The sequence below is a fragment of the Aptenodytes patagonicus genome, chromosome 1, assembly GCF_965638725.1.
Source record: "Aptenodytes patagonicus chromosome 1, bAptPat1.pri.cur, whole genome shotgun sequence".
NCBI lineage: Eukaryota > Metazoa > Chordata > Aves > Sphenisciformes > Spheniscidae > Aptenodytes > Aptenodytes patagonicus.
Window position 1 is genome coordinate 40937908 of NC_134949.1, and position 13380 is coordinate 40951287.

The following is a 13380-nucleotide window of genomic DNA, read 5'->3' on the forward strand; positions in this document are numbered from 1 at the left end:
GCTGAACTAGATCAGCAATTCCAGGCCACTGGGTGATGTTTTCTTTCCTCCAGTAGAAGCTACTAGGCGTCTGACTCTTTTCTTTCTTCTGAGCAATCCCAAAAGAGGGGTTTTTTAATCATATTGGTAAGGGACAGACAAATTTCTCGACGTCAGAACTGCTAGCCAAAAATCATCCTGCATGGCTGAAGCTCACCGGGACATGCACCATATGTGGGAGGAAGACAAGAAGCCACTGTTGGAGTGGTTAGCAGTGTGGGGGCTTACACTGGATTTCCCAGGAGATCCTCCTGGGCACCATACAGCCACAGACTGTTGCTACAGCCAACCTAGCAAAGCAAACAGTGCTTCAGAGCGCTCCCAGGCACCAGCCATGACCGTCTGTCCTGCTGCACTGTTAACAGGGTCCTTGGCACACTTTTGACCCGTGCCAACTAACATTTGCCTGAACTGTTCCCTGGGGCCATCTGGCAGTTTGCACGCCCCTGGGACCCTCCCCAGTAGGCGCTGTGCATACAGCCACCTCGTTTTGGAGGCTAGAAGAGGTCACTAGCGTAGCGCGGGCCACTCCGAGCCAGTTGGCTGCAGGACCTGGGAGCATTCCCAGCCACACCAAATGTGCCGGTCTAGCTGTGGACTCCTGATCTGAGTCTGCAGCCACATTCCTAGGATAACCGAACAGCTCCTGCTGGCTGCTACTTCTTCCCACCTGTGGGGATTGAGGGTACCTGGTATCAGAGCCAATCTTTGTACAAAAACAGCATTGCAACTGGCTGTTTGTGCTTTATGCAATGGGCTAGCATCCTGGCCCACCATCTTGAATGCAGGTTTACCAAAACACCTGAGTAGCATGTTTGGCTATGAAGAGAAACACTAGGGATTGAAACTGCCAGAGCTGCAGAGACCTCCCCATGTAAAACTGAGCAGTGGGACAGAAACAAATGCTCCTAAACTGTGACTTGTGACTTTTCTTTTTTGGTCTTGCTGTTGCCACACAGGGTTCTCTGTATCAGTCCTGTAGAAGCCCATACAAGGGCAGAGCTGAAAGTGAGCTGTGGGAACTGCCGTGCTGGTGTGTTGTAATTAAGCTTTTACAATAGTCCTAGCATTTTCCCCTGTGGACTGAAGGGGATATCCTGCATAAAGGGCCATGTTTGAAAAACATGGCTCACAATAGCCAGCTATATTTTCATTGCATCCACTTTTCAGAGCCACTTTTGATGTCACTTGACATTACTTAAATGAGGCCTTAGCCCAACTCCTGTGAACAAATCCTTGAGAGGGTCCATGTCACCACGTGCTAGCAAAGATGGTAGGGCTGCAGGTGACCCCCTCCTGCCCATTATACCCTCCCCAGACAGGCCCTGTCCCCAGCCTCTGTCTGTCATTGCTCCGCACCTTGTGGAGAGGCTTGTCTATGGCTCCCTGCATACCAGAGCCAGGTCAGGAGATGAGCAAGGTGGTAGGAAAGGGAGGAGCACACCCCTTCTTTAATCTGCCATGTGCTCTCACTTCTCTGCCTCCCCTGCCTGTTACATATAGTCCCATTTTTCATCTCCTATTTCAAACTTAAATGTCAGAAGAAATATTTTGTCCTTGACTTCTTTATCTGCCTTCGTGGCTTTGCTCTTCTCCGGTCCCTTTGTTGTATTCAGGCCCTCATCCATTGCAAGAGGAGGCAATCCATGTAATAGCTATTTATTCAGAGGGGAGAATGACCTGGGAGAAACCTCCTTCCTGATCCCATAGCTAGCATTTGATTTAACCCTGAATGAATGAGCAAGACGCCCACAAGACATTAAGGAATTTCTTGATCACAAGGTGCATCTAGGTTGTAGCTGAGCTTGCTCTTGAGAGAAGACTCAGAAAGAGGAAAAAATATATATTCCCGTAGAAACCTGCCAGTGGCGTAAAACTAAGTATCCAGTCATACTGAACTGATGAAAAAAATGCAAATCGAATATTTTTCAGAGATTTACCTTCACTGTTCCAGAGTACCAATAAATGAGTTCTGTTTACAATTCTATATGAATAATATCTTTTCATAATTTATGCACATGGTTGTAGCATTCACAGTATGTCACAGGAAACACCAGTGGGATACAGTCCACATAGCTCAAGCATTTAATTTGAAAGGTTTGGACTTTTTAAGTGAGCTCAAGGTGAATTTCATACTGGCTGCTTTATTTACATGCTGCGTATCAGAAGAGATCAAGCATTCCTGCTTCCCTAAATTGGCTCTCTCTGGAATATAATAGCAGCTTTCAAACTCACCACGTTATCTATATATTTTCAGTTATAAATAGGGTCATGTTTGTGAGTTAATGGGTTTAGTTCTGGAAGTGCCAAAACTTTGATCAACACGTGTAAAACAATTGGCTGAAAACAGTGATTTTGATCAATGAGTTATACATCAGTGTGCATTACCTACAGTAAGACAGGAAACATAACCACTGCTGAAACCTTTTAATAGCTGCAGGAGGGAAAATGGTACTTGGAAATTTTAAAAAGATTAGATAACAAGAGCACTTGAGGCAGTACTTCTTACGAGCACTTGCAGGATACATAATCCAGTTATAGGACCTGCAGCACAAATCATCGTAGCTTCTTGATTTCTTCCAAAGTTTATTTAAACAATAATCCGACTACCTAGAATCACATTTATATTACAGCAGCCCTGTTTTTCTTTCTATGTTGTGTATTTTGTTTACATAGCCAGTGGCGGGTTTATATTTGGAAACTTCAGCTATAAACAAAATCAGTTCCTTGATTTGCTACCGAATATTGGTAAGGTAAAAATCCTGGTCTCACTGACGACAGCAGAAGGATTGCCATTTCAGCCACAGGGTCACGTATAAGCAACTGACTGTTGGCTTTGCCACGCAGCCAGGCATCCTGTGAGTAACTCCTGTGGAGTCCATGGGGATGTCAGAGCTGCGCAGGCAAGCTTCATATTGAACAAGATGTTAACTGTAATACAGTAACACATTTAGGTTGAATAAAGCCTCCATTCTTTAATCAGTGTAACTGTCAAACTAAGGCAACTGTAACTTCTTACTTTACATACCAGCATCACCCAGGGAAGAAATTTATTTCTGACTGAACACAAAGAAACCTCATCTACTCGTTCAAATTATACCTTATTTGAAAACAGAGGCATAGCATGGTTGTTGCCTGGGGAATGGGGGAGGTACGGCATGAGTGTTTCTAAACATTTCCAGCCTCACCCATTTGTTGACAGACCCTTGAGTTATTTTGGAAGTTCTGTCTCTGCTGCCTGCCATGTCAGTTATTATATTGAAAATTTAATTGTACAAGGGCTTTGACACTGAACTTTATAAATTTGTTCCAACTGACCTTGTCTCAGTTATTTGTCAGCCTGGCACGGAGCCTTAGCAGTCATTATTTGTTCTCATGCAGTAGGTAGGAACAGCATGGAGCAGGAGATAGAATGGACCTGACATTTTACATGACTGTAAATGAAGAAGCAGCTTTAAATAAAGAGATTAGTGTGGCCGCCACAAAGAGTATTGCATTTCTCTGAAACAGACCGAATTTAGGTTGTACAGAATTACTTCTTTGTACCCTGGGTGTGTCTGTTTGTTCTGTAATGTTTTCAAACATCTATTTAAATTTATTTCTGTTTCACCATTCACTTAATTACTCCTCTGTACAGACATCTTCAAGAAGAGTTTTAGAGCATGGCTTTCATGTTCCGAACAAGGTACAAGTCACTATAACACATTAAAAGCAGAAAAAGTGTATTGGAGTACAGATCACTGTCTGGATGTTTCACGAAGTTTCAGAAATCTGAAGGACACTTTTAAATATTTCCCTGAAAGCATCACAGTGGGAAAGCAAAACAGAGCAAAAGCAAAAGCCAATGAATACATGACATACTATTTCTAGCGCCACATTTGCAAAAGGTTCAGTAGATTTAGTCCTTACTTACACAAGTGTGAGAGCACGATACCACCTGCAGACTCTGAAGAGGTACGATGTGCAGTTGAGCTCCCTCTGTTGGCTTTGCAGCAACTGAAGTGTATTTAATAACTTCTTTTGCAAAATAAACACATCGCATTCACAACACTAATCTCTATTTAAAAAAAATTTTGCTCCACTACTAAAAAATGTGAACTTCAGTGCTCATTAGAATCATTGGAATAAACAATATGTAAGAAAAGGTAGAACGGGAACAGAGACTCGGAAGTGAGTTTTATTTTTGGCTCTTAGAATGGGTGTCTAGCATATGGAAACCCAAATCAGCTTGCAGCTCAGTGATTTATAGGTTCTGAAGAGAATCTCTGGCTGAGTTTCTTACACTTTTTGATTCCATACTTTCAAATAATTGGGAAAAGAAACAATTCATACCCGCTCTGTAGAGGTTCTGCTCAAAAATGATCAGTGTGTGCTCTCAGTGAGTTGATGGCTCCAAAGGAGAGCTGTCTACGGAGAGCCAGCTGACAAGGAGACTTGTAAACACGATGTGAGGTCGCAGGGGTGAGGTTGCAAACAAGATGGAAATGTAGAACCTCCGGGAAATGAAAAATGGATGTGGCAATCCACGTCCATCCTTTGGGGTTGTGTTCTTGGTGATAACTTCTGATATCCATTGTGTAAGTCCACTGTTCTTTTCTCAGAGTCAATTTTCTCTATTTCTTTTTCTCCTAGACGGCTGGATGCCAACCACATCAACTATGTGCCCCCCAACTGCTTCAATGGCTTGGTCTCCCTTAGACACCTGTGGCTAGACGATAATTCTTTGACAGAAATTCCCGTCCAGGCTTTTAGAAGTTTACCAGCACTTCAGGCAATGACATTGGCACTGAATAAAATTAATTACATACCAGACTATGCTTTTGGAAACCTCTCTAGTTTGGTAGTTCTGTAAGTTTATTGATTGTTTTTTAGCCACAATCTCTGCTTCTTTGCAGGACTTTGACCGTTTTATGATAAATTACTTGAAGATGCAATGTTTAATTTAGACGTTGCCTGGACAACCTTTAATAATTAAATATTCCCCTAGTCCCTCCCCAGTTGGCAAATGATAGGTAAAGAGGTATATACATGGGTTAATTACACGTCTGTTTTGTCTTACATTCTTAGTATTAAATTGATATCTTGGGGCTATAAATCTGCAGTTTCCTTTCTACATTTGCACTAGGCTTAGTGATATTCCTTTACCAAGAGGTTAATTCCATTTGTAGAAAATGTTCTTTCTGAAAAATATTTTTTCTGGATTGTATATGTACTACAAAACAAAATTTTAAAAAATTATCTTGGATAAACAGATTTTTTTACATCTTCCTACAGTTAAACTAGCATTTGCTAGATCACTTGTTTTGATCTAGCTTAAAAGTTTCCATCTCCAGTAAAGAACTATGTAAGGGAATTTAAAAAATCACCCTATCTGGTCAGCAAAACAAACAGGAAGAGATGAATTGTGTGCCCTCTAAGACTCTAAGGCAGTGTGTACTGAATGAGTGAAGATTAGAAAAAGGAAATGAACTGAAAGCTTTCTGGGTGACTTGGAAAGAATGCCATCCAGTAGAAAAAGTATGCATTTCCCTTCATAGAAAGTATACGTAGTTTTGTATTATCTTATTTTTGCATACCAGTTCAACTAAATGAAGCGTGCGTAGCTCGCACCAGAATCTGGAAGGAATACTATGGAGCATGGTTTCAGCTTTTTATCTTCTGGGAATGTACCAAGTGGAAAAAATTCTAGACTGGCTGGAGAAACTGAGGAGGAGAACTGAGATGGAGAAGTTATTTCAGGATACTTTGGAAAATGTTAGCATTATTAAAGAGAGAATAATATATTCAAGCTTTACAAGCTGTCTGAAACCATAGTCTGTAAGACACTTAGCATGCTATTTTAGCATATTCTAGCCCCAATGTAAGCATTGAACCTGGCATATGCCAGGGTTCTCTATTGACAGTTATAATCACCATCTCTGCCTGGTGCTTAATATATTCATATAAGCATATAGGGCACCAAAAATGGAGGGTGACGGCTGCCTTGTGCCGCAAAATCTTTGCCTTCTGTTTACATTAAGTATCAGTCCCATTCAAGTTAAAGAGTGGATGGACTTGTCATTTGACTGAACTTCTAGACTCATCTTAGTTAATGCTAAAGACAAAAGATTGTCTTGAATGTCATTCTCTAGATCCCTACCAGAAATACAGTGATAAGAGGACAGTTAAGAAATGCAGGAGAAGATTATTTCTTTTCATGCCCTGATTGCTTCTGCTCAGTTAGGTTTCCTTATTTTAGATAATGCCTTCCTTATTTCTAATCTTCTGGGCTTCATATTGATAAATAACGGAATCATTCCTCATGATCTACAACATCTGATATTTTTGCCTCATCAAAATCTTTGTGTGTGGTTCTGCTTTCTTTTGTTTGCTACTCTATTCAGTCTGGCAAATTTTCAACTCAGTGCAAAAATGCATGGTCAATTGGAGCAGGTTTGAAGCTCTATCATTAAAGATCAAACATAATTGGAATTTGGAGATGCGCTCTTCATGCTAACTAAAGCATTAAAGGTCAGCCTAGTCATTAAAAAAAAAAAAGTTGATGAGGTTTCTTCCTAGGAAAGGAAAAACCCACAGAACATTTGCATTTTGCCATCAGAATCCCTGCCTTTTATGGGCAGGTAGACTCAATTTCTGTAGGTTCTGCAGAACATTCAGAGAGCCTCTGATCCTTAACGTTATTTTCAGAGCAGAATGAAGCATTGAAGGGGAAGTGCCTTGCAGCCCCTCATTCACAGCCCTTCTTTTCTTTTAAAGTGCTACTCCCATAGTTTCTCTCCACTATAAGGGTAGAGTGTCAAGAATAAAATAAAAGGAAAAACCTGGGAAAAAAGCATCCTTTTTAAAAAACAACCTGAAGTGGCTCCAAGTTGTATCTGCTCACATTAATGAGCTTCACACAGAGTGGGTTTTTTCCACGTTGGTCTAAAAGACTTAGGAACAGGCAGCACTCTGAGCCTTCGTGCGGGGCAGTTGGTTGAAATATATAACAAAATTACTTTCAATTGTTAAACATTTGAGAAAGTAGTTTGAGATTTTTGTAGTTTCAAAGGAAGACAAGTTACAGCACTTTTAAGGTTGTTTAGTTTACTCATCTCAGTGAAGCTATGACTTTTTTGTCCTGTGGCTTTGTGTCTTCTTTCATTCTGCAAGCCTAATGCCCCGTTCCTGTCTGCTGTATTACCCATCTCCTCACCTGCTCCTGTTCTGTGCCATACCCTCTAACACCCTCTGAATATACATCTTCCAAATACACACCTCACACCCCACGCACAGTTTTTAAGGCAACCTATTAATTAACCACCACTGAGAATATGTCTACAATTTCCCAGTATTCGATATGCAAACCACAACCTGGAACTCCAGGATACACCCTTTTTAAACAATCTAGGTGGTTTTAAAACAAATCCCTTCTATGAAACCAAATGGAAGCCTGCGTGGGTGGGGAGGTATCGGGAAAAAGAGAGGAGGGCGGCGGAGGTGCCTCCTATACATGCTCTTGCAAAAGCATGACTTGCATATAATCAGTGCATGCCTGAAAATAAGTTTCTTTTGATTTAACCATCAAAATGTTTTGCTTAAGTCCACTGTGTGTAGTGTGCTTGCCTGACTGTGTGCTTAATGTTCCCCTGCAGACATCTCCATAACAATAGAATCTACTCCCTGGGAAAGAAATGCTTTGATGGTCTCCACAGCCTAGAGACTTTGTGAGTTGACCTCTTATTTGTTTCCTTTTTTTTTCAGTGTTTTCATTAATATTCTGAAAGAATAAAGATAGCCTAAAAGCCAAATGTGGTTTTTGGCTTGCCTAATCGCTACAGGATCTAAGTGATGGTTTACAATGACTCTATGTAGCAAATCCTATTTTTGACTATAAAATCAGTTTGGCTTTTTAATAAGCATTGTCAATTGATAAATTGTTTGAAGGACAGTTGAAAACTGTACTGAGCATTGTAAAGGAACTGGCTATTCATGAACAGTTACGTTTGCCTAGTTTAGTAGTATTTATTTGTCTTGTTTAATCAATAAAGCTAATAGCTGGATTGGGAAATTGCCGCAATGAAAAGCTTTAACATTAAGGAACTGTCTCGCCATAGAGGAGGGTTATAAAATTAGATGGTTTTATTTTTTTTATCCCTGGAAACAGCAAAAGTGCCAGGTAGCCAAATTGTGCATGTGTTTTACAAGGGGGGGGAGAGGAATGTTTCAGTTGTATCCAAGTTTTTGTCTTTAAAGAGCTCTGATAAAGAGTAGCACTGGTAAAGATTGACATTTCCTCAAGTTTTCACCGTAGTTCTGTTCAGACCAATTCAAATTTTCTTGAGTTTTCTAACAAAAAATAATTCTACAGAAGAACACCAAACAGGAACGCAGTGCTGATGGTTAGCACAAAGTATTTCGCTACAGAGTTAGTCAAATAAAGATACTGTCTTCTAGAGTAGACCACAGACCCCAAAAATGCTACAGGGACAGTAAAACCTTGCATATCCTTCCCCCTGGCATGTGCCATAGTCAGCTGCATCGTTTTCAGAGATTTTAGATATTTCACCCAACCAGGACAGAGACTAAAAGGCCTGTTACGAGGAACAAAGTTTCAGCCATGAATAATGCTAGTCTAAAGGTGACTATTTGCTTTCTCATCTGCAGAACTATGTACTGCCCACTTTCATGTTTCATTAAGATCAGAAAGCAAGAAGTTTTGGGCTTTTTTTTTAATCCCTTGTTTTGATTACATTGATCCCTTGGCACTGAATTGCAATTTTACGATTTTGACTTTTAGCCGGCTGTGAGTTGAGAGGAAGTCCCTTAGTGTAGCACCGGAAAGGGGGACGGGAAAGGAAGAAGGAAAATGTAATCATTTGTTTTGTTTTTTTAAGTGAGATTCACATGGCACTTGGTCAAAAATGGGGAAAAACAGAACAATGGAGTAAGTAATTGCAAACCCAGTCCCAGCCACCTGGCATGAGAGTGATGGAAACACGGAGGACAGTCAGGAACCTGGGAATAAGTGTAGGTGCAGCCACTTCACTGCAATAGGAGAATGTAGCACTTGCCTCGAGCACAGTAATTGCATACTGTATAGACCGGTTTCCAGATAGTTTCAAGATAATCTAAGGAGATCTCGGTGTAAATGATGGACGCCAGCTTTAAGATCATTTGTTTGCATCAACCCATAGGTCTGGAAATCGCATATCACTGGAGGGCAAAACCGAACCGTACATGCCTGTAATCTCTTTTTGTCAATAAGCAGGAGAGAGAGATTTACAAGCAGGAAGGAAAGCCTTGTCGAGTTCAGACAGCAGTTTCCTGCCTGCATTACTTCAGCCTGATACTATTTCAATTTCAATCTATTGTAAACCATGATTTGTGTTTTGCCTGTTCAAAAAGGCTTTTGCTCAAGTTTTTCAGACTATATTCTTCACAAAGCAGTGCCAGAGAGCATCACAGTAAACTGGCATATCTCAATTTTAGTTTCAGGTGTCTCCTGAATGCTAAAGGACGCACATGTCATGCTGAGGGTGGAAGTAGGCTTATAGTCCATTCAGCCTACCAGAATAAAGTCTAATTACCGCTGCAGCATGAGCAGTTCTTAAGGCAGAGGTCACTACCCTAACTAAACTACCAATTTTACAATTTGTGTGGTTAGAAATATTCTCTGTATGAATATTGACAAATCTTAAAATTAACAATACAGTTAATGATAACATAGAATTTACTGTATGTTTTCCCACTTGTTTACCAGAGGGAGATCTCCCCTAATGATTTTTACCCTCCAAACTCCAGTATCTCTTATTTTTACCACTTAACCACTGGGAAAAATCTCTTCAGAGATTTTTTCATCAGGAAAAAAAAAAAGAAAAACTACTACAACTAGACAGTGAGTCAGAGGCAAATGAAACCTTTATAGTGAGATGTATTAGCCATGTAAAATGCAGCTCACCATACAAAGTTGTTGAATATTCTGTTTGAAAGAATTTTTTTCCCGTTAATACTTTCAAGTAATGAAAAGGATGAGCAATTTACAAAACAGCAAATCCCTTAGTAGTATCTGAATCCACTTACGTTTTCTTTATTGCAGAATAGTTAAGATATAACTAAAAATAGGACGCTGATAAAAACTAGGAATGATAATGTGCCCTAAATAGAGTTTGTTGGAAAATATCCATACACTTTTGAGGATTTCCTGGCTTTTGGCTGTATGTATTTATTCAAAGCATGGAAGATGATATTTCATTACAAATGCCAACAATTCTATGCTATCCGTTATGCAGTGCATAACCTAAATAACAAAATCTGTTTTCACACAGAGATTTAAATTACAACAGTCTGGACGAGTTCCCCACTGCTATCAGGACGCTAACAAACCTAAAAGAACTGTAAGTACAGAGCTCATATTAGGAAGGAGGATGTTTTGTCTAGTGTGTGATTATTTTTTTTAATGCTGGTGATTTTATCAGTAATCCTTAAAAACTGATATCCTAGAAAAAACCGATAAACATGCCAACATGCATAAAAGATCTTTTTCAACATTCAGTTTAGAGCATTCACGTTCTGACAACTTTTACTTTTTTACTGCATTGTGCAGTCGGTTTTGCCAGGAACTTCATCCTTGGAATACAGTAAATAATAAACACAATTAATTCACACTGAGTCCCAAACATAACAGTTGGATTTTGCAAGCAATGCAATGTATCAGAGTCTTCTGATATATATATACACACTAGTCTTCTAGTCTAAGCAGAAGAAGGCGTGGCACCCTTATTAGTCCATCAGGTTTAAATGTCTTTACCTTCTTCCCTCTCTCCTCCCACTAAATTAAAGCAGTTTCTTTTCAATATAAATAGTCCTTTGTAATGCTGTAAATAAAACACTTCTGCATGCACAGACATAGTTTGCGTTAAAAAAAATCAACAATGAAAAGAAACCAGAGAAGTTTATTGTAAGAAACAGCTGAATTATAAAAAAATGAATGAAATTATATTCACACATCATACACACATTGTACACATCAATGCGTATGTTCAGAATTCTTTCCATTTGAATTATTTACCCTGTTGCTGGTACCATCAGCATAGATTTTTGAAAAAACTAGGTAATCATATAGGAGTTGGACACGGTTGTACCCCTGCTACATCACAAACTGATCTTAAAGCCGCTTTAAGTAGCTACCTGGGATTTTTTCCAAAGAGGGGATCCTTAGGCAGTGTTGACTCCAGTTCAGCACCTCCAGTGTTGGCAGAGTGCGGCTCTGGAGAAGGGAGTGGGGCTATGAGTTTCTCAGCCCAACTGTTCTCGGCTGCTGTTACGTCATTTGTCAGCGAAAATAATAGGTATGAAATCCAGTGGCCTCGAAGGATTGCCTTTTTGCTGACCTCTGGAGTCAGTAGCCAAACATGGATACCCCAGGTTTGCAGTAAATGCACCTTGCCCAGTCTAACAAACTGCCTGATGTGCTTGAGATTACTCACTGGCCCTGTAGGACTTCACCTCTTGTGAAGTATAAAACTTGTTTCGGATAAGCTCCTAGGTGCAAGAAATATTTGGAGTGTGAAATTGCAACCTGACATCCCAAATCCAGCACAGACCATGAGACCATGTGCTTCAGTGCTTTGTTTGGGCCGTGGAAGCCCATCTTATAAGCGCAAGGTGTCTCCCACAAGGCTGTCCATGCCCTGCCATTCTCACCCAAGTGGGAGCCCAGGCCGACAGAGGTTCAGCTCGTTGCAGGGCCACCTTAGTAAGGGTGTTTCTGGGTGGGAGCTCAGAATTTGTGCCTGGGCTGAAAACACAGACTATGGCTTTTTGTCTACAGCTTGGAGGCATCCAAGGCAGCCAGTCAGAGCTGGAGATCTGCTGACAAGTGGCCAGCAAGTCAGGGCCATATCTGTTTGGTGCTACAGGGACACCATTGTCCCAGGTGCTCGGCACTTCAAGGTCTCAGCTGTAGGAGTAGTTGTCTCTCCAAAGTAAGCGGGTATAGCTGTTACCCAAAGTTAATGCATACGTAATGTTTTGCAGGCTGGATTTTGAAGATACGTATAAAAGCATTTTTCCCAGTGTGGCCTTAATACAGTCTTTTTACCCGAGGGTGCTGATAGATTTTACTGCTCTCTTGCTCAGTATGTGAACTGCCAGGCTATAAAGTGCCTTCAGTTCAGAGAGGGTGTATCACTTGGGTACAGTGCCCCAGGACACAGGCTGCAGCCGTGAGCATGCTCTCTTCCGACCAGCTCAGACGTGCTTCAGGCTCTTCTCTGCATAAATGCACTGAGTCTGCTCTTGGCTGATGATGGGGCTGTTCTCTCACTCCAACTCAAGCCAGAATGGTGATGAGGGGCCAGATACTGCCCTGGGAAGTAGCCATGCCATTTCCTTAGCTTTTCTGCCATGCAAGGAATCCCATTCAATACAGCCACAAAACCAGTCTGTTTAGTGGTTCTAGATTAAATGGGATCCTCATATTGCTTAGAGTCTGTGTCTGCATGGATGCAGGTTTTATAACGAGGGATTTAGAGCCTTGCTCTGTAGCTCATCAGCAGTAGCACAGTGCCTAAACAAGTAAAACCAATAATGTGGGACCTGTTCAAATAATGGCCAAATGCGCTTGCATCAGTGAACAATTTGAGGCTTTCTAAACACATAAATTTAAGTTGGGAAGCCTTTTTCATACCCGACTGAACTAATGGGAGTTTCCCACACAAATCATCATTGTTCTTTTGAAATCTTAGTTGTTTCTTTTGTTTTTCACAATGGAGAATTACTCGTATGAATAAAATCCAGCAATTAATGATGAGACAAAGATTTGGCCCTCTATCCAAAAGGCACTACTACATTGGATAGTTTGTTCGTGTCCACATTTAAAATATTTCAACAAAAAGGTGATTGTGGGAGGCTCAACGTATTACAGTATAATGTATAAAATCATTTACTTGGTAAACTTGTGCAATCCATTATTCTCCCAGCAAAAGAAATAGTTGCAGTTTAACAAGTACAGGGGGAAATGTATATACTATTTTATTGTTATTTATTTAATTATTAATATTTAACTATTAATGTTATTAGTTCATATGTGTGTGTATTTACATATCTACATTATATCTATATACATACACACATAGATTCATAGATACATGACATACAGCTACGAAGCAGTTTCCTACTGAGGGCATCTTGATTTTAAAATGCCATTTTGCAGTTTACTTCATCCAAATGGTTTTGTTCATTTAGAAAAGTGCAGAATTCCAGCTATTTCGTTGCTTTTCTTTTCTTTTGCTTCTCTCAGTTCTGTCTTATTCCAGAAAACAAGGACATACCTTTACATACAAACACTTTTCTTATTAC

At 40.3% G+C, this 13380-nt stretch overlaps 1 protein-coding gene across 3 annotated transcripts in view; it reads left to right on the top strand.

The window, feature by feature from the left end:
* Nucleotides 1-13380, top strand: part of LGR5 (leucine rich repeat containing G protein-coupled receptor 5) — a 91818-nt gene that overhangs the window by 59947 nt on the left and 18491 nt on the right. For 2 of the 3 annotated variants that reach the window (XM_076332952.1, XM_076332962.1), the window contains exons 5-7: nucleotides 4672-4887; nucleotides 7674-7745; nucleotides 10347-10415. In XM_076332952.1, coding sequence (XP_076189067.1) covers nucleotides 4672-4887; nucleotides 7674-7745; nucleotides 10347-10415 — 357 coding nt within the window. The remainder of the gene's footprint in view (nucleotides 1-4671; nucleotides 4888-7673; nucleotides 7746-10346; nucleotides 10416-13380) is intronic. The other variant, XM_076332972.1, reaches the window with a different exon arrangement.